Genomic DNA, 23017 nt, shown 5'->3' with positions numbered 1-23017 from the left:
TTGGGGCAGTTTGACATTCCATGCATGATACTTTCCATTAGCGGCACTTGTTGCCAATATAAATATAAACAACTGAAACATCAGTGATCCAAGATGTGATGGAAAGTAGCACTTATTAGATAAAGGCTAATCAGCTAGAAGGGAGAGTAGTGAAATAACAACAGTAATATTGATGCTGGTCGAGTTTCTTCTTGGCAAGTCTGTCACAAGTGCTAAAGAAACAACTCAGTGCCTTGTACTATCAACAACAAAATTAGCTGCATTGACCAACATGCTAGAATCTAAATTAGAAGGTCGAGTGGATCTCCAGAGGCAAGTAGGCAACAAAAATAAAATTTGGGCATGTTAAAGGGAGGTAGATTTGTGTATCCTTGGTAATAATTTCAGCAAGAGATGAACCAAGGAAGGTGGGTTTAGAATGAAAACAATTTCATGTATAAAGTCAAATTCTGTATGAGATGCATTAGGAACAGATTCAAGCAATGATAATCTTCTCAATGCTAATCACGTATTAGCATGCTTTGTGCAAAAATTGGAGGTTCATGAAGTTAGCTGCTGCTGGTGATCCATCATAATAAATTCTGGAACACACTGTTCCTCCTCTGATGAATGGATAGAATTCTTGAATCTGATCTTCACCTGTATGACTAGTCTGAACAAGGAGCCTAATTATAGAAACCATTGGTTTGGGGATTTGCAGACTGATCTAGGAAGTGGTGAATGAAGGGGATAACTATGAACTAGGAAATGAGAGTTGTTCCAACCAAATGGCAGTCATAAGCATCATTCAAAAAATTGCTCTCTAGATGGTTTGGAGTCTTCTGTCGTCAATATGATTCTGCATGCCATCACCATGAAGGGTTTTACAGAACCAGATCATATTGTGCTTGAGATCATGCTTATCATACAATGTATCTCAGTGGCTGACGTTATTCTTCAGAAAACAAAGCAAGAGACTATGATCAATCATTTTTTGTGGAAAAAAGAGTGGCTACACTTCCAAACAAATAACTAACTGTCCTGAATACATGATGGCACAAGAAAATTGTAAGCAGCTCTCTGGAAAATAAAAGATGTAACAGATACAATGGTCCATGTGTGATAGTCAGGCATGGATACCCGTGAAACAAGTATTTGCGCCCCCTCCCAGCAATATTTTCATTCCGAAGGGGTCAAATTGATCCTATTGTTTGAAGTTTGGATAATACCAGAGGAGTTAAAAGGGTGATTTGCCTAGTGGAATTTGTTGTTCCTAGTTCATGGATCCCTGACTTCAAATCATGTGAAGAAATCTATCAAAAGAGAGAAGAGAAGGCTATGAAAATTGAGAGCTTGGGAGAAAACAACATTCATACGAGTGAAATCTAGCTCAAACAACTCCTTTAGTTACTAATGTAACTAGTTAAAAAATAACAGGAAGAATCTGCTTCCACCTTCCAAGTGTTTGATGATCATTCGTCTCATATTGATGTAAAGTTCTTTACACAAAGAATGAAATCAAGGTTTTACATCCCGATGGGATGGCCAGGGGGCATCTTGGCCGTCCTATCTTGTTCTTGTGCAAAAATGGGATTGGGACGAGCTCGGAACTCTGAAATCCATCTATGTAGAAGAGAAGAAGAAAGAGGAAAGAAAGGAAGGAAAGATGAAGGTGGAAAATATGGGTAAAAGCAATGCACCTCTCTCTAGGATTGTATTAATATTTATAGAGATATGTACAGATGACTTAGCATAAATGGACATGTACAAATAAGGTATCGAAGTAAAAAATTAAATAAGCCTAATATACTACTGCCATAAATAAATCTAATGCCATAAATATAATAGTACTTTAACATCCCCCCACAACCTGAACATCTCGTGGTCAAATGTGAAGATTGGATCAAAGTAGAGTAAACTGGGAAGTGGACAATGGCTTCGCGAAGATATCAACAAGTTGCTTGTCAGAAGAAATGTGAAGAAGAGACAAATCACCCATTTGAACTTTCTCTCATAGAAAATGATGATTAAGCTCAGTGAGCTTGGTGCGCGCATGAAGAACTGGATTGGTAGCAATATAAGTGGTGTTAAGATTGTCACAGTAAATAGAGATAGACGGCACAAGGGCCATGCCAAGATCTCAAAAAGAGAGCGAATCCAGATGGTTTAGCAGGCGTGAATGCGACAATGTGATATTCAGCTTCGAAGCTCGATCGAGATATAGTAGGCTATTTCTTAGCAAACCAAGAAATAAGATTTAGACCCAGAAAGATACAAAAATAAGAATTGGAGTGCTGAGTATCAGGACATCTTGCTTAGTCTGCATGTGAATAGACCACTAAGGACAGACACTGGCATCAAGAAAATTAAAGCCCATAGGATAAAGTACCACAAATATAGCGAAGGATGCATTTGACAGTTTGGAAATATGGTTTACATGAGCATGCAAAAATAGGGCCACGAGGTTGACAGTATAAGAAATGCCTGGATGAGTGAAAGTAAGATATTGCAAAGCCCTCACGATTTGATGGTGTAAGAGTCCTTAAGCAGGCGATCTTTGTGAGCGGATAGATTGGTGTTAAGTGCAAGAGGAGTAGAGACCGACTTGCTAGAGGAGAAACCATGATGCTCCAGGAGGTTATGAGCATACTTTTGTTGATTAAGGAATACACTACTAGTCGAATTAGATACTTCCACTCCTAGGAAGTAATAAAGCGGGCCTAGATCTTTCATGGCAAACTCAGCATGCAAGATGGATATTAAGGAAGCCAATAGAGAGGAGGAGCTACCAGTTGACTCTCCTAGAAACCCAACACAGAAAGAAAAGAGGTAAATTGTTGAAACCAGGCATGGGACACCTATTTTTTGAGCCCATAAATAGCCTTACGCACTCGACAAACATGGTGGGGTAGGACAGTGCACAAAATTAGGTGGCTGCATCATGTAGACCTCCTCAGACAACACCCATGAAGGCATTTTTAACATCTAACTGTCAAAGAGACTACTTAGAAGAGACAGCAATAGACAAGATAGTGTGAATAGTAGTAAGCTTAACTACTGGGGAGAAGGTCTCATTGAAGTCGATCTCCGATTATTGTTTAGAGCCTTGAGCAACCAACTGAGCCTTGAGGCACTCCAAAGAGCCATTCACATTCTGTTTGACTTTGAAGACCCACTTGATACTGATGAGATTAACAAAGGGTGGTGAAGGCACAAGATCCCAAGTAGCATTGGAGAGTAATGCTTGATATTCATCCAACATTGCTTGTCGCTAATCTACATGTTGAAAGGCTTTAGAAAAAGAGTGAGGTTCAGTAGGTAAAGTAGAAGCCATGAGAGAAGAGGACATATCTCACTTTCGAGCAAGGGATCTTGTGAGCATAGGGTGGGTGTGAATAGGAAACAATGTAAGAGCGACAGAGGGTGGTGGCTTAGTCGCATCCAAAGAATTGGTCCCAACAATTGGATAGGTCTCAGCCAGTCCGAGCGAGGAATTGGTCCTTTATTGTGACCGGTCTGATTTGGGAGTGTAGGATTGGATGTGGTTTCGGTTGTGACTGGGGGTTCCATTTTAGATTTAGGAGGATGAGGTCTTTTATTATAGATATGAAGTTGTTTTGGATTGCCAGATGAGATATGTGTCTCAGTCCTAGGTGGAGAGAAGGTAGAGATCTCGTTGATAGGCAATCCTTCCAATCGGGAGGAATCTAGTAAAATATTAGGAGTAGAGTATCTAGAAGAATTTGAAGCAGAATTATTGTTAGGAAGAAAAACAAATTTTGAGATTGCTTTGAGGGTAGAGGGATCATGATGCAGCCTAGACCATGCTTTGATGGAAAAGAGAGAAGGAAGACGTACGAAACAAGAGAACAGCAAAAGTAAAAAGAAACTCTAATCTAAAGTTTTGATTCAATAACAAAGAAAATAGACTTACTACAATATTAGCCTAAAGGACTGTATTTATAGAAGAAAAAAACCGAACTTAACGCCTAAGCAATCTTAAACAAAATAGGAAAAAGCTTAAGACTTTCAATTCGTCCAAATCCTTCGGCTCCGTTGATCTGTCAAATGATGGAATCTAGCCCTGAAACTAGCTATGATGGCGAAGCGATCAGGCTCGTAGAGCACAGAAGAGTTTTCAAAATTGGGGTCTTATAAGCGATTCTGACTGTAGATGTGAGAGTTATGCCCATTTTAGCATGGCAGGGTCAAAATCTGGTTGGGTCAGGCATAATCAGCTTGATTTCTTGCCCTTTTAGACCTGGTCTATCAAATCAAGGTATTTACTAGTTAAGACATCTACATCAGATCATTACCTAACAGAGGTGGATTTGTCAACAAAAATTGAAATAATTGAAAATTTGAATGAGAATGGGTAGAGTCAGTAAATTTGAAGAGATGAGTATGGAAAATAGATTCAATGAATGTAACATATCAAAAATATAAACTTTTCCAGTACTTGGATAAAGGCATCAGAACCCTTTGTGTTTATTAGAAATTTTCAAGTAAACATAAGGTAGAGACCGAGGAGAGAGCTTATGATTGGCGATGTTCTGTAGATCTAGACAGCACAAGCATCTGAATATCTTTAAAAGTTGCAAGTCATAAGGAGGATAGCCATACAAGATATATTAAGGTGATTTGCCCTTTAAACAATAATAGAGAGAATATGATTAATGAGAAAAACACAATTTGAATCGCATCAGCCCAAAACTTAGCAGGCATGCAAGATTGAAAAAGTATAGTTCTAACAATATTAGCAATGTGTCTATATTTTCATTCAGCTACCCCATTTTGTTGTAATGTATGTGGACAAGAAATTCTATGAAGTATACTACATTTATGAAATAAAGTAAGGAATTTTTTATGAATTATACTACATTTTCAACTAAAGCCTTAAATTCAAACAACTTGTCAAACACCTCATTCTTGAATTTTAATAAATATACCTATGAATAATGAGACTGAGAGTAATCATCCACAAATAGAACATAATATTTGAAACCAAAAATAGAATTAATAGGTGCTTGCCATATATCAGAATGAATCAGTTGAAAAGAAAAAGTCGAAAAGGAATCATATTTATTAAAGAAAAGTTTTACATGTTTGCCAATATGACATGTATTATAATGAGACAAATTTATTCTAGATTCAAAGAGCACATTAGTCTCTTTCATAAACTTGGACAAAACCAATTGACTCAGATGACCTAACCTCCTATGGCAAAGATCGCTGCTAAATGTCATAGCAACCAAAGCAGATTGACATTCTGCATATACTCGATCATGCTCATTGTTCGCTTATTTATGTTTTGAAGTTCCGGCTTGAGAGAGAATGTGGTGCATGTAATTTTATCTAAGAAATATGCTTCAATCGCCATCTAGGCCTCGCGCGCTATCTTTGGTGAAGTGGATATCACCATTTATAAAATGCTCAAAGACAACTTCGCATTAATCCATGACAGTATGATTGTATCTTTTTTCTTTTAGATAGAATAGGTCAGATTGGCCAAAACTCTGTTGTTGGTTCCCTCAATTGTTTGAGAAGGAATGATTGTCGTGCCATCTACATGTGAGGAAACTCCAAAACTTTTAAGCACGTTCAGAAATACTTGTTTCCAAACAAGATAAGTGGTGTCGGTGAGTTCAATTGGGACCAAGATTTTGATATTGACTATGGGAAGTAGTTAAGACATGTTAGCCACCATAAGTTAGTTGTAAGATGACAAAATAAAAGTCGCACCAGGAAATTGATGGCCAGTACTGTAGTTGGATTTACTATAGCAATACTGTTGCGATGGTACTGTAGCGGTACTGTAGCAAGCAATAAACGTGACAAAAGTAATATGAAAGAAAAGAGAAGGTTTGATGATGGGTATGTGGATCGACTAGAGATGGATATGGGTATGTGAAAGAAAAGAGAAGGAGAAGAAAGGGAGTAATTGGTGGTAGAGGATCCACCGAAGATGATCACTTATGGCGACGACCTATCTAGGGTTAGGTTTTTGGCTCTGATACCATAAAAATATGGGTAAAAGCAACGCACCCCTCTCTAGAGTTATATTAATATTTATAGAGATATGTACAGATGACTTAGCATAAATGACATGTACAAATAAGACATAGAAGTAAAAAATAAAATAAGCCTAATATGCTACTATCACGAATACATCTAATGCCATAAATACAATAATACTTTAACAGAAGGAAAGGAAAAAATGAAAGGAAAGAAGAAGAAAATGAAAAAAAGAAAGGAAGGGAGAAGGAAAATAAAGAAAAGAAGGTAGAGGAAAAAAAGAAAACAAGGAAGAAAGAAAAAAAGAAACAAAGAAAGGAAAGAAGGGGAAAAGGATGGAGGATATCCACTAGATTGCATGATTGGGACTGTTGTTGGGACGGGACAAGATAGTGGGGTGTCCCCTTCTATGGAGAAATTGGGACGCCTTTGTCCCATGGATTTAAAACCTTGAATGAAACAACTCAAGAAATTTCCCAAATTGACATGGCTTTTGGTGGTGACGGCATAATAGCTGATGACCATCTATGATGAAGGTAGTAGCTTAGAGATGGGAAAATGACAAGCATGTGCAATGATGAGATGTTATTACTAACCTCTGTTATTGCAAACCCAAGCTTTTTGCATAGATGTTCTGGACATTAGTGAGGGGCTTGTCACTGTCATACATTGTGAAAATTAGGACACAGGAAGAATGGGAACATTTAATTAATTAATTGTATTTTACTTGGGCAATAGCCCAAGTACATCTATGTGACAACAATTACAATCACCAAGTTGGTAAGCATATTACCAACAATGTAAAAGAACTGTATATGTAGAGTCAAAACATCCTCTAATCCTATTAACATTGGTATTGCAATTCTTTGCATTCTCTCCTCTAACGTGCTTTTTCTCCATCATCATATATCCTGCAATTGTCAATTTACTTGACATCATCAGGTAACCAAACATGGAATTGTATAAGTTTTGCTTACGACAAAATCAAACTTGAATAAATGCGAACAAAGTACCTACAAATTATTAAGATTTGATAATCATTCTCCCCCGCTCTCTCTCATTGCTTATTTACTTTTTTATTTATGTACTTGTGTTTTTCTCTATTAGCTAAGAAGGGGACCAGGGAGGTTTTGTTGGGTGAAATTTTCCATAATTTGTCGCTGTGATCCAATTAATTTGCAAATTCCTAAATGAACCTGAAATAAAAATAGTTGGATTTTGATGATTCTTTCTCAAACTTCAATCATTTAAACTTAACAGTTACAATCATCAAAATCTATTTGGATGACTCTAATGGGATCTTTTTCACCATTCATTACTGTTGGGTACTTCATCCTTTGTTTTTAATAAGTTTTTTTTAATGTTTGTATACTCTTTCATCTTTCAAATTTGAATGCTTGTCACAACTTGAAGGTCCTGAGGCCCTTTGATCTGCAAGATCTCTATAGTTCCTTGCTTCTGTTTCTATTTATTCTCATTCACTGCATTCCTTTGGTTTTCCTCCTATCCAGTTTAACAAAAAACTAGTTAGAGCAAATAAAAGGAGAGGTTTTACTATGTCTCCTGTGAAAGTAATTGTATCTCTTTTCATATATCTATTTTATGTTACAAGAGGCTCTATATATAGAGCAATAAAGGTCCAGATACAATGAACTATCTAGATACAATGAACGATACAATAAAGATCCAAATACAATGAACCATTTAGATACAATGAACCATATAAATCATAATCTCAATCAAATATTCTGTTACCTAATTGATCTCCTAATTGATATATTTCTTAAATAGGATTATTCTCAACACTCCTCAAAATGGAGCATATATATAATGTATGCCCAGCTTATTACAAATGTAATTTATCCGAGGACCTCTAAGTTCTTTAGTGAAATGCCAGCTGATCACTTGATCCAAAACAAATGCAGTCGCAATATCTCGTGATTGTAATTTTTCTCGAATAAAGTGGCAGTCCACCTCAATATACTTAGTCTTTTCATGAAACATGGAGTTTGAGGCAATATGCATTGCTGTTTGATTATCATAAAATAATTTCATAGGTTATTATTGTGTCTGCCCAATTCTCCAGTAGCTACTTCAATCATATGGACTCACACGTTGGCAGGGCCATAGCTCTATATTCAGCCTCTGCACTTGAATGGACCACAACATTCTACTTTTTACTATTCTAGGAGATCAAGTTTCCTTCAAACAATACATAATATCTAGTCATGGATCTTCTATCAGATAGTGAACCAGCCCAGTTAGCATCACTATAGCCAATTAGTTGAGCATGACCCCTATCCTGATATAATAAACCTCTTCCAGGCGCAGTCTTGATATATTTGATAATTCGGATTATTGCATCCCAATGTGCCATAGTTGGAGAATCCAGGAATTGACTTACAACACTAACAGCAAAGAAGATGTTTGGTTTGGTAATTGTGAGATAATTCAACTTGCCAACCAATCTTCAATATTGCCCACGATCTGAGAAAGGCTCCCCCTCTCCTAGTACAAGTCTGACTTTAGGGTCCATAGGAGTATCAACAAGTTTGGACCCAACTAATCAAGTTTTCTTCAAAATATCCAACACATACTTCCTCTGACATATATAGATACCACGTTCAAGTTTTACAATCTCAATTCCAAGAAAATACTTCAGAGATCCCAAATATTTGATCTAAAACTGTGAATGCAAATGAGTCTTATGTTGAGTAATACCAACTTCATCATCTCTAGTGATAACTATATCATCAACATAGACAACTAGAATTATTTTTCATCCCTTAGAATGTCTGTAGAAAATAGAGTGATCTGATTGAGATCTCACTAGTCCAAAGTCCAGAATAGTTGAACTAAAGCGACTAAATCAGGCTCGAGGAGTTTGTTTTAAGCTATATAATGACTTCTTAAGCTTACATACTTTGCCAGAGAACTCCTCCTTAGTAACAAATCTGGAAGGTTGCTCTATATAGATATTCTCCTTGAGATCTCCATGCAAAAAGACATCTTTTCTTGATATCTAGTTGATGCAGGGTCCAGTGATGAATAGTAGCCAAAAAAAGAGCAAACAGACTGAAACAATCTTAGCTACCGGAGAGAAGGTGTCATTAGAATCTATCTCAGGAATCCGAGCATAGCCTTTGGTAACAATCCGAGCCTTTAGATGATCAATCTTTCCACTAGGAGATACCTTCACTGTGTACACCCAACGACATACGACTGTAGACTTATTAGGTGGCAAAGATACCAGTTTCCAAGTGCTATTAGCATGCAAGGCTGATATCTCTTCCATCATTGTTGCCCGTCAGCCAGGATGTGCCAATGCCTCTATAGTAAAGTGAGGAACAGAAATAGAATCCAAGAAAGAGAGAAGGCCTGTATAGAGAATAGATAAGCGATGATAGCTCAAAAAATTATAAATGGGATGAGTAGCAGTAGTAGCATGTTTACCTTTTCTATGTGCAATAGGCAGATCAAGTTCAGAAGGTGATGGTGATAATGGACCCGATGTGGAAGGAGCTATAGGTACAAGAGAGTTCTCGACAAGTCTCATCGGAGGGTCATGCACTCCTTTTGCTACAGCAATTTTTGCTTGAGGTGCCTTTTGCCTGTGCTGAAATGTAGTGAGGTCACTTTGTTCTGCTTTCCTAATAGAAGAATTGGAGAGGGCATGAAAGTAAATATTTTTGGAAGAGGAATAAGAGCGGATGCAATGGTGGTGGATGACTCGGATGATGATGTAGTGGAGTTGGAGAAGAAAGGAGTGGACTTAAAAAAGATAACATCGGTGCAAACAAAATATTAGTGAAGTTCGGGAGAGTAGCATCTATACCCTTTTTGCCCTTGTTAATATCTAAGAAAAATATATTTAATAGGCAAGTAGATAACTTAGATGCACCGAGAGATAATTGATGAACGAAGCATACACATCCAAAACATGTGGGGATAATGATAGGATGCATCTTGTGAAAGTAAAATTGAAATAAGAATTTGATCCTGAAGAACACTAGAGGGCATTTGATTAATTAAATAACATACAGTAAGGAGAGCATCATCCCAAAAACGATGAGGAACATGCATATGTAAAAGTAATGTTCGTGTCGTTTCAACAAGATGCCTTTTTTTTTCTCAACCACTCCATTTTGTTGAGTGTGAGAGCACAAGGACCGATGTATCATACTGCGAGATGATATAAAAGATCGAAATTAAGTAGAGAAGTATTCTCGAGCATTATCACTATGAAGAGTATGAATAGAAACTCTAAACTGAGTGTTAATCTCAGCACAGAAAGAAACAAAGATAGAAAATACTTCAGAATAATTTTGCATCAAATAAACCTAAGTTACTCGAGTATTCATCAATAAAAATAACAAAATAATGGTAACCTTGACTTGAGATAATACTACAAGGATCTTAGATATTAGAGTGAACAAGAGAAAAAGGAGTGCTAGCTCGTTTATTGACACGGCTTGAAAATTGAGTTTGTGTATTTTTCAAGCTAATATGACTAACAATTTAATTCATTTATACTAAACATACAAGGGACCATCTTCTTTAGGGTAGTCAAGGATGGGTGCCCAAAACGACTATGAATTTGCAATGAAGTAGCAATCATGTAGGCAGTAGGTAACTCAGAGGAAACTGGAGCATATAGGCAGTAGAGTCCTTAAGACTCATGCCTTGTGCCAATCGTCCTTCCAATCCTTGAATCTTGAATCACAATATTATCAGAATAAAAGATTATGATACAATTAAGTTTTTTTGTGAGTTCACTAATGAAAATTAACTTAAAAGGAAACTGAGGAAGAAACAAAATAGAAGACAGGGATAGGGATAGGAAAGCAGTACGTGCTACTGTTCCAATGCCCCATATAGGAGTAACAGACCCATTGGCTAATATGACAAATGGTAGAGCATTAGGCTTAGTTAAACAAGAGAACAAATTGGGATTACTAGATATATGCTCGGAAGAACCAGAGTCAAGATCTAGGGGCCAAGAGATGACTGAGGCATGTAGAAGTGTCCTGATAGAGCGAGTAAAACAACAAGTTGAGTTGCTTGTCGAGCTGTCTGGCTTCGTAAGAAATGGGCATATTCTTTTGCAAATTTGACGATAATGGATTGTTTAGTGGGCAGTATACTACCAACACTGGAAACCTGTCTATCCTGCATTGGCGACCTTAGGAGGAAATCAATGCAAGGAGTAACAGGTATCACAACTATGCCCTCTTGTTGCAGTAACTACATCTAGGAATATTTCTTCACCACCTCTAGTGCCTCTACTACCTCGAGTACCCCCACGAGTGCTAGAGGGTGCTACATATAAATTAGATTGTATGATAAAAATAGATCTATCTCTAGTAGGCACATGTTCTAGGACAGCTGGAATGGAGGCTACTCGAAGTAGTCGTGAAAAGACATCTGTTGGTGAAGAAATTGATTCACCACCTAGGATCTACGTTTGACTAATTCATCCTCAGGTCGAATACTTTACAGACAAATAATTGAAAATATCTTCTCTAATTGAGTTTGTTGTACTTTCAAATCTGTAGTAAAGGGCATCAATTCATTAAATTCGATGAAAAGTGCTTGCAATTGGCCCAAGTGTGTTTGCATATTTGTATTGGCCTGTCTCAGTGGAAACAGATGGGAGAGCTTGTGACGTCACTAGTGTAGAGCTCGTGAGCACGAGTCCACACCTCTTTACATATCCAATAAGGACAAAATATAACCATCAAGGATGGATCCATGGCTTGCTACAAAAGACTAAGTAGTTGTGCATCAATCTTCTTTTGGGTGGCTTGATCAGATGTCTAAATATCATATATGAATTTGGAGAGATGATCTTCCTGCTCTTGACCCATAAGCCAGACCTCGACAGTGGCACTCCAGTCAGAAAAATTTTTGTTATTCAGCTTCGTGGTGGTGATTACAGTGTTGCTAGAGATTGGAAGACTTGTGATGTTGGTGACTTTGGAATCATTTTTTTAATACATTCCTGCATATGACGCCGGTGGACAAAGAAGTAGATATGACTTCAGCGAGGGAAGCCAATGCAATGAGAAGTCTCGCCTTCGATCGGTGAGTGGTGCGTAGTGCAGTGATGACACCTTCAATTGATGAATGTGGGGTGGTGGTGCAGAAAACTGGACTCTCAGAAATTAAATTACTCTCATGAAATGCTCTAATACCATGTGAAAGTAATAATTGTATCTCTTTTCATATATGTATTTTATGTTACAAGACGCTCTATATATAGAGCAATAAAAGTCCAGATACAATGAACCATCTAGATATAATGAACTATATAAATCATGATCTCAATCAAATGTTCTATTATCTAATTGATCTCTTAATTGATATATTTCCTAAACAGGATTATTCTTAACATCTCCAATGGTCGAATTCTCAAATATGGCATGAAAGGCAACTGATATGCTGCCATTCAGTGATTTAGTTTATGAAGTTACTTTTTATTGTTACTAATCAAATAAGGAGACTTGATCTGTATCTTTGCTATTTTACTACTGCATTATTACATGGATACATGTGAATTCAAGTTTAGAAGCAACAAGATATTAAATTTTTTTACTTTTTCGAATGAGTTTGATGGAATACAGTTGGACATGATCTTTCATCAACCTACACTCATATGCCATAAAACTAATTTTGAATGAGTTTTGCTTAAAAAGCTACTGATTGTGGGAGAAAACCTTGTAACTCATAGGCTCCATCTGCTCTTTTAGTGCCTTGAAAATGTGTATGAGTGTATCTAAATAGAAATGTATAAGAGTCATCTTGTGATTCAATAATGCTGGTGCACATGCATTCAGTTACTTATATTTCTGATGCTGATCAAAACAATCATAGGAAATTTCCTGTTTGTTTCTAACAAACTATAGTACAGTGAAATGCCGTATGCTTTTTGATTTCTTTTGCTTTTACTCTTAATTGACAGGATCAAACTAATCCTCAAATCAGCAGAAAAGAAGATTCTGAGAAAGAATTCGTAGAACTTAGTACGACGGGAGCCATAGTATTTGTTATAGCAGCATCTACTTTCCTGGTGCTTCTATTTTTTTTTATGTCCTCTTGGTTTGTTTGGCTGCTGATTGTCTTATTCTGCATAGGCAGTACTGAGGTACAGAATTTTCAGAATTCTTATTTCTTGTAAAGGTTGTATAATTTTACTTATGATAGAGAAGCGTGGAGTAATTTGTGCAGCTGGTCCTTTAATGATTATATTTTGAAGTTTTTATTTGACAGGGAATGCATGTCTGCATGGTGACACTTGTTTCAAGGTACAGTCATGTTAAGTTGATTTACTCTTATGAATCATAACTCTTTGTGAATCATACAGGTAGTATTTTTCATTTTTATTGTCTTTAAGTTTATTTTTTGGTTTTCAGTTTGTTTGTTTATTGATCTCTATTGAGCAGAATTCTTAAAGGTTGTGGGCGGATGACTATAAGTCTTCCTGTTCTAGGGGAGGTTTCGATTCTGTCTATGTTGGTTTTACCATTCTGTATGGCATTTGCCATTTCTTGGGCTGTAAATCGGAATTCACCTCATGCCTGGATTGGGCAAGATGTTCTTGTAAGATATTTTTCCACACTAATCTTTTTCTTTTACTACACCTGTCCTTGTTTTTATATTCATTGTAAATCCAGTGCCATAATCTTGAACTTAATATGTGGGTTAGCTGTTCTTGTGCATTTATATGAAAGCTAGCAAGTCTCTTTTTCGTATAAATACTTCCATTATTGTAACTTGAGCAAATGCTACAAACTTGTATGTACTAACTCACATTAAGTATTTCATATAAGAATAATTGATGGCATATATACAAAAATAAAATAATTATATATATTTTTAACAGAGCTATGTGCAGTCCAGTAATCTAATGTCTACATATACAAGATTTCTTTTCTAGGTCACAATGGGTCATGGCATGAAGCTTATATAGTAGATACTGACATTACATGGAAGTATGAGCCTTTGTGAGAAAGTTGAAGGAGCTTGCTTGGTAGCTGTATATGGGTAAGGACAAGATTATGTGAATAGATTGGTCAGTGATGCCTTGCTGTGACATTTAGATTTTCAGTTGTGTGGCTAGCATTTCAGTAATCAAAACAGAGAGTAATGATTCCAAAGTTGGAGAGAAGATGATGATGTAGGTCACCACCATGATAATTTTAGCCATAATCTTGGTTTGCTGTACTGTCCCATACTGCTCGATATGGGGCATACTATACCTTACTAGTACACTATACCACTCCATTCCGACACTACCATATCGAACCACGTACTGACACTATAATAGGATTTTATTGGTATGGGGTCTGGTATTGAGACAGCGTACCTTGGCCATAATAGTACTATACTTGACTAGTGCTAGACTGAATTATGTTTGTTTGTTTATTGTTCTTCATGTAGGTGAGGGATCTCCAAGATCTAGAAATTAATTAGTATGATTGCCAATTTAATCTTCATTACTAAACCTGGAAACTTTGATGAGAAGTATGAGCAATTGTTTGTTCCCCAGAGGTATAGTACATAGTCAATGAGCTTGCAATGACATTGAACTAGCTTACCATATAGATAACTTGTGTCAAGGAGCAAGAAATGATATTGCAATAGCTCACCATTAACTTGCAATTTTGGACTGTTCACAAAGTTACATATGGCAAACAATTATAAAATGAACAGAGCATTGTGAGGAACCCATCTGTCTCTAGTTTGCTATGAGAAATAAAGACATTGGAGACCGCAGGGTGAGACAAAATCCAGCTATAACTCCATTTAAGGTCTCCAGCTCCTTCTGCAGAATTATCAATTTGAAGCCAAGATTAAACACATGTGCTATAGATAGTTAGAAATGGCAACCAGTTAGTTTGCCAAAACAAGGATTGTTCAAAAAGGCCTATATATAAGGCTCACCTCCTTCACTTCTTGAGGCCAATTGCTTCAAAAATGCTCGCGGCTCAGCCATGTGTGAGTCTTCTATTGCGACCTGTATTGCATAAAGGAGCTCATTCTCTAATGTAGGAAGCACACCTTGCACCTGAAGATACACTTAACATTCATTAAGCTTATACTATTTCAACAACTTAGAAGGGAGGAGAGGCTCTTTGATATTATTGCATGATATTGTATATGCACTCAATTCTAGAACAAAGTTTGGTCATATTTAGATTTTTGCATAATTGGTCATAGATTGTGCAATCCTCTCCAATATTTTCTAGTTATGTGATTATGTCCAACTCCCACTTCCTTTATATTTCCTATTTTCACATCATTTTTGCATGGAATTCTGAATCTTTTAAGAAAGTACATGAGGCTACAGCTTATGCATTTATGCTTGAGCAATTATGCTTCGCCTTAAATCTCCACATTTTGGAAAATTGGCAGCTCATTATGTATTGGTCCATTCCATGGATGGGCCTGACAATCTGAGAATCACGGAGTAGCATGATTCTGCATTTCCCATTGCTAGATTTATTAGTAAACCCAATAGCTTTGCTTCAAATTTTATTGGTAACCTTGGTAAATTCTATTGAGACTTATCCTGAACTCAGCAAGTCCCACTGTCATTTTCAGGTTTCTAAGGAGATATCACAACACTGGTTTTTTTACAGGTCCATTTAGTCCTCAAAGTTCTTTTATTTCTCGTTGTTTCTGCCCTAAATTTATCATATATCTCCTTCTCAGGTTGCACTTATTGCGTTCATTATAAATGCTGAAAATACTTTCCATTTTCAGCTGCCAAGCTTCATGTTTAAGTTAATGGTCATTATGTAGGTTTTTCTACCTGATCTTTCTTTCTTGCTCTTCTATGAGTCATATTTGAAAATTGTTAGAGATGGGTGGTGCTAGGAGATGTTCCATTCAGTAAGAATGGGCAAGTTCCCTAAGAGGGCGTTCTTCTATTGCACCAAGATTCATCAATCTGGGTAGTCAGCCAGTTTGTACGGGCACCAACAACATTCATATTCTCAGTTTCATTATATCCACTAGAATCACAAATCTGTTCCGCACTTCCTGCAAAGTCTTTTTGATTCTATCTGAGTCTGCTTGTCAGCTACATGTCTGCACCTTTCCACCAATTAGATCCTTGCTAGTTGCTACTAAGATCAATGTTCTATGAAACAAATGTCTGAAACATCCTTTTAGGTCACCATTTCTGCCACATGTACATGATCATGCATGAATTCTTATTGGATCCTTCTTGAGTACTTATTGGGGAAAGCTATAAAAAATGAAGAATTTAAGTGCTGCCAACTGAAAAAAAGGAACTTTAGTTAACATAGAATAAAAGAAATAGCCAGATACCAGTACTGGCCCAGCAGCATAAATGTGACTTGGCATGGACTCCACAGGGTGGACCTTAAAAAGAACCATGGCTCTAACACATTTAAAAAACATTTGAAAATTTTAAGACCAGTTGAGCAATTCTTTTATCCATTTTGATTCGGAAAACTTCAAGAGGTTAAGTCAGGACTCAGGATATTGCATGCAATTCTGAGTCTGTCTACAAAATGATATATACATGTTACTAATGCATGTACTATCTCCATCCATTGTAGGAGCATGTTTCAGATAGGAACCTGAGATATGTTTAGATAAAGTAGTCCCCCTGTTTTTTGGATTCTTTTGGCACTGCATGGAGTCCATCAAGGATTTAAGTACCCTGCATATTGGTTCATGCCGGCTATACTGAGTTATACCAGTAAAGGGGTGTACCAATATTTGTACCAGTACATGGTATTTCACTGCTATTTTGCTGTGTTTACACCTCTCAGTACTCTATTGGTATGATTAGCTACCAACATGGGCACTGGTACCAATAGTCCAACCCTTGATATATCTGATTTCAGTTTGAGTCTCCTTCATAATAGAACCTTTCATTCGAACTACCTCTGCAGTACTTCACTTGCATATGGCTATCAAGACTTTTTCCACTGATTTAAAAGAACTTAATCTGCAAGCTTTATCCTATCTATACTGGATTTGTTTTATGGAGCAGAGTTTGATCTGTAATATATAGATTGGATTATTTTCTAGTGTTTAAGCATCAGTGTTGCCTAATATCAGAAGAGGTCATGCGATATATTGTCAATATACTTTTGACAATAATGATGAAGTAAAGCAATAGGAGCACTAAATTCATGTTAAATTACTATTCAAATCCTACTTTGAAAGGTCATTCTACAAACCTAAAAAAGTTTGTCATAAACCTGCTAGTTCAACTTGTTGGCATTGGCATTGTTTACCTGTAACTATATAAATAAGAACATTGTATTCTACAAGGTGTTCATTGAAATTCTGCATTATTCTTCCTTCTATGTAACTCATTCATGGAGATACTGCTGAGATCTTAATTGCATCTTACTTTAATTGGATTCTTTCTCTTCCATTCTTTCAGGGCATCTGTCTGATGATTACAGTGTTGCAAGTGGCTCGCTTACCTAATATAAAGGTAATTTGAAATAATGAGATCCAGATTCTGCTGTAGCTGCAACATCCTACCATCTAATCATTTTTTTTTTGGAAATTCAGGTTGCATCAGCTCTTCTTACCTCTGCATTTTTCTACGATATATTCTGGGTGTTCCTTTCACCCTTGATATTCCATAAAAGTGTTATGATTGCGGTAAGTGTAGCTCCTAGATATTTTCACTTATTGAGTTTTCAGATGGAAAAATATCTTCTCATAACTTATTTGTATAAGGGAATATCTTTCATTTATCAAGAATTTCATTAGTGATGTCTGGTTATTACCATGGTTTGTATTACCATCCGATATGGGGCATACCATACCATACCATACCTATACTGGTATGCTGTCTCGGACCATACTGAACCATGTATCAATACTATAATAGGAACATACCAATATGGGGTTCGATACCGAGATGATGAATCTTGGTTACTACAGTAACTATTATATTGCAACTTGTTTGTTAACTGGATCTGCTTTATGGTCTTATGAATTTTTTCTTCTTGGTTTATTTGGATAGCTATCATTTTCATCAATTAAAAGATAAGCTATTGACTACAAAGTCTGCTGTATAGATTAGTACCATACGATACCGATTGTACCATACTGTACTAATACCAAACCTATATATCAAACCATAACATATGGACCTTGGTATGTCGAACCTTATTGTATTGTACTATGCACTAACATTGTTATACCACGTATCGATACTATAATAGGATGGTTGTTGTTGGTCTATATTATTCGACCTCATCATTGTCTGGACACATGGTATCAGATTGTTATCTAAAATAAATCTTCTCTCAGGTTACATCGGCCCAAGACTGACCTGCCTCTTTAGTATTATCTGCTAATCAGCTTAATCCAGAATTGCTTACAAGCTTGATGCTCACCTTGATTTGTTTCGATCTCCATCACCTAACTTCGGTTGTTGGCCGACTTGATTATTGACACCAAAGGCATAACACTCAGTCCAGATAGTTACTGATGTCAGCTATTCTACATCGATTTGTTACCGACGTGCCATCGTATCTATGGACAGTTATCTGACAGCTGTTATTCAGCTCAGCTATAACTGTCTTCCTGCCTCGTCTTCTTCTGGAGAAGCTCAAGAGGTCATCCAATTGCCAGTTGCTATTGATCCTCAGCAATTTAGTCTATTAGTTCAGCAAGTTCAAGCCCTCATTGCTGCGCTGCAACAACTTTAGTGTACCATTGAGCAACAGCAATGAGAAGCAAGTCCTCAAGTGGTTTAATCCCATCATTCCCAGCAACAAATTCCTCAAAATCCTCATAATCATGCTCTAGATCTCACAGATCAATCCTGGGGGGCAGAATCATTGCTCCAAGTGGAAAATGAGTATGGAAGAAGGTCTTAGGCAAAAGATTCAAGATCTTGAAAAGAAATTGATGGAAATTCAGATTGGAAGCTCACAAGATGGAAGGGATTTCAGCCTGTGATCTCCCTTCTCTTAGTAGATCCTTGATGAACCAGTCCCTTTCAGTTCAAGATGCTTGCTGTGGAGTCATTCGACAGCTCTATTGATCCTTTGACCATCTGAAAGGTTTTAGAGCCATTATGAGGCTGCAAGGGGTGTCTGATGCCCTATTCTGTATCACCTTCCTAATCAGCCTCAAAAATTTGCAAGAATTTGGTTCTTTGGTCTTCAGTCAGGATCTGTTTCCTCTTTTGAACAGTTAGCCAAGCTGTTCTTACCTACTTTGGAAATAATAGAGTTCACCTGAAAAAATACTAACGGTCTTTTTATTATGAAGTAGCAAGAAGGTGAATCTCTGCGGATTATGTTGCACATTTCAATGCGGCTACTCTGGAAATCAAGAACTTCAATGAGTCCATTACTATGACAGCTCTAAGGCAGGGACTCAGAAGCAACCGCCTGATCTTCTCCCTCAACAAAAATTATCCGGATAACTATGAGCAAATACTTGTTCGGGTACAGAGTATACTCAGGTTGAAGAAGAAAAAAGCATAATCCGTCAGGCAAGGAAAGAAGAGGGTGGAAAAAAACGACCTCGAAAAGAAGATCGCAGAAATCAACAAAGCAATACTGATCAATCTCGAAAAAATCCAAGGTCTGGAAGCCCACCTCGGTGATTTGATTCTTATACTTCTTTATCTGCTCCTTGAGCTCAAATACTGATGGAGATCAGGATCAAGGGTATCTTCCTAACCTAACCCTATGAGAGCCCCACCAGCAAAAAGAGAAAAGAAAGTACTACCGCTACCATCAGGATCATGGCCATGACATTGAGTGCCGGCAATGAAAGATGAAATTGAGGCACTATACCTCAGGTTAACTTAGCAAATATGTCCAAGATCGGCCAATCAAGCTACGACTAGTGATAGAAGCCAGACAATGAAAATGACCTCAACAGACCTACAGCTAGAGTTATCAACATGACCTTGGATCTTGTGAAACTGAAGAGACAGTTGAAGTGGCTGGGAGCTCCCTAAAACATCAATGCATAGACAATACTATTTTTTTTTGATGATGTCAAAGGAGTTCAAACTCCTCACAATAATGCTGTTGTCATTTCATGATAATAGCAAAAATATTAGTAGATAATGAAAGCTCTACTGACGTATTGTTCTATGATATATTCCAAAAAATGAATTTGATAGGTCAGTTAAAGCAGGTCGGCACCTCCTTAATTGGCTTTTTGAGAATTCTGTAACAGCAGAAGGAGAAATTACTTTGCTAGTCATTGCAGGCACAGAACCCTACCAATCAACAATAAGATTATTTTTTTGGTTGTTAAAGTGCCATCAGCTTACAATGCAATTCTTAGCTGACCTAGGCTCAATGTCCTCAAAGCTGTAGTTTCCACCTACCACTTGTTAGTTGATTCCTCACTAAATATGGAGTCGAAGAAATGCAGGAGATCAGATGCTTGCTAAATAGCACTTCTTGATAGCAACAAAAATGAAGAGACCTGTGGAAGCCTTACCAATCAAAATATTGGATCAAGAAAATAAAGCTGATGTTGGAAAAAGCGAGAGAACCAGCTGAGAAGCTTGTCACTGTTCCTTTGGGTGATGATCCAAAAAAATAGTTCAATTGGGTCTTTACTAAGCCGACTTAAAGGAGAAATGATATTTTTCTTCGGCAAATGCCAATATCTTCACTTGGTCAGCATCCGACATGCCTGGAATCTTAGCTGATGTTATTATGCATAAGCTCAATATTGATCTAAAGTATAAACCAATGCAACAAAAGAAAAAAAACTTTGCTCCAGAAAAGCAGAAAGCAATAGATGAGGAATTTGATAAATTATTGAAGGCCAAATTTATTAGAGAAGCATAGTGCCCGAATTGGATTGCAAATATTTCATGATAAAGAAAGCCAATGAAAGTGGAGGATTTGTGTTGATTACACCGACCTCAACAAAGATTTCCAAAAGATAGTTTTTCTCTTTCAAAATTGATCAGCTTGTTGATACATCTTCAGGAACATTGCTGAGTTTCATGGATGCTTTCTCTGATTACAATAAATCAAAATGCACCTGACGATGAGAAAAATGCGGCCTTTGTCATCGAGAGAGATTTGTATTGTTATAAAATGATTTCTTTTGATCTTAAAAATTAGGTACCACATATCAACGTCTGGTGAACAAGATCTTCAACCAACAAATTTATCGCAATATGGAATCTATGTTGATGATATATTGGTGAAAAGCACTGAATCAGATCGGTATATTATCATCTAGGGAAGCTTTTGGTGAACTTTGCAAGTATAAATGAAGCTCAACCCCAATAAATATATTTTCGGAGTGACTTGAAAAAATTCTTAATTTTTTAATAACTCAATGAGGAATCGAAGCCAATCCTGAAAAAATCTGAGCTCTACTCAAAATGAAGCATCCGAGCTCCATTAAAGAAGTTTGCAGCTCACTGGATGGTGGCTTCTCTCAGTCGATTTATCTCCAGATTAGTTAAAAAATATCTTCTTTTTTTTAAAATTCTCAGGCATATTAAAGACTTCACTTGGTGGATGAATGTCGAGCTCTTTCGATGACCTCAAAAATATCTCGATCCGCTCTATTGTTATCAAAGCCACTGGAAGGTGAGGAGTTATTCATGTATTTATCTGTTTCAGCTAATGCTATTAGTTCGATTTTGGTCTGAAGTGATGCAGGAACACAAAGACCAATCTATTATACAAGCAAATTGCTTAGAAATACTGAAACTCGATATTCCAAAACTGAGAAAATGATCTATGCTTTATTACATCCGTAAGATGGCTTCAACTTATTTTCAAGCTCACTCTGTCATAGTTTTGACTGATCAACCTCTGAAGTTAGTCTTACAGCGGCTTGATACTTCAGATTGATTGCTAAGTGGGCTATTGAATTAAGTGAGTACGACATTCATTATCGACCTTAGTCTTCATTGAAAGCTCAAGTGCTAGCTGATTTTATTGTTGAATGTTCTATTCCTGATGAAGAACCAATTTTGAAAAATTTAAAAATATTAATATGGATTCTTATTGGATATTATATGTTGATGGAGCTTCTAATTCTAAAAGAAGTGGAGCTGGTTTAATTCTAGCAAGCCCAGAAGGCGTTGTCACTAAACGCACTTTAAGATTTAATTTTGATACCTCAAATAACAAAGCAGAATATAAGGCATCGATTGTAGACTTGAGATGGTTAAAGAACTCAATATTAAGAGGCTAAAGTCTTCATTGATTCTCAGTTATGTCGGTCAGGTATGGGGTCAATTTGAAGCTAAATATTCACTTTATCTCAATATTTATATAATATGAAAGAATTATCAAAAAGCTTTGAAGATCTAGAAGTCATACAGATACCTAGGTCGGAAAATGGCTGAGCCGATGCTCTATCTCATTCAGCCACATCTGGTTTCTTCGAGCTCTATTCAAATATTTTTGTTGACATTCTTGAAAAGCCTAATATTGAGGCCTTGCTCTTGCCCAAATTGATCACGAGCCAAGTGGATTGATCCATTAATGGAGTATCTCGCTAAAGAAGTTTTGTCAGCTAATCCAGTTGAAGCAAGAAGAATTAAAAGACAGGATGGTATGTCATCCTAGACAACCAACTATATAAGAGATCATATTCTTCTCCACTGCTTTGATGTCTAAGACCATCAGAAGTTGATTATGCTCTTGAGAAGTTCTGAAGTAATTTGCAGCAATCACTTGGAGAGAGATCTTTGGCTTATAAAATAATCAGATAAGATTATTATTGGCTTACTATTCAAAAAGATTCTGCCAATCTTGTCAACAAATGTGATCAGTGTAAAGGAATGCCAATATTCAACATCAGTCTGCATCCGAGCTCATTTCTATTACAGTATCCTAGCTTTTGCTATATGGGGAATGAATATTCTGAGACCTTTTCCAATGGCTATAGGATAGAGAAAATTTTTGATCATAACCATTGATTATTTCATCAAATGGATAGAAGCCGAGCCACTAGCACAAATCACTGAGAAAAAGATAAAAATTTTGTATGAAAATCGATTATCTGCCAT

General features: G+C 36.8%; 1 protein-coding gene across 1 annotated transcript in view; it reads left to right on the top strand.

The window, feature by feature from the left end:
* LOC105049590 (signal peptide peptidase-like 2) overlaps positions 1-23017 on the top strand; it is a 103518-nt gene that overhangs the window by 60516 nt on the left and 19985 nt on the right. Inside the window, 5 exon segments of the mRNA XM_073262192.1 lie at positions 12956-13138; positions 13264-13298; positions 13437-13593; positions 17423-17476; positions 17557-17649. Coding sequence (XP_073118293.1) covers positions 12956-13138; positions 13264-13298; positions 13437-13593; positions 17423-17476; positions 17557-17649 — 522 coding nt within the window.

The sequence above is a fragment of the Elaeis guineensis genome, chromosome 8 (genome assembly GCF_000442705.2).
Source record: "Elaeis guineensis isolate ETL-2024a chromosome 8, EG11, whole genome shotgun sequence".
In the NCBI taxonomy this organism is placed as follows: domain Eukaryota; kingdom Viridiplantae; phylum Streptophyta; class Magnoliopsida; order Arecales; family Arecaceae; genus Elaeis; species Elaeis guineensis.
This window is presented reverse-complemented; position numbering and strand designations above follow the sequence as displayed.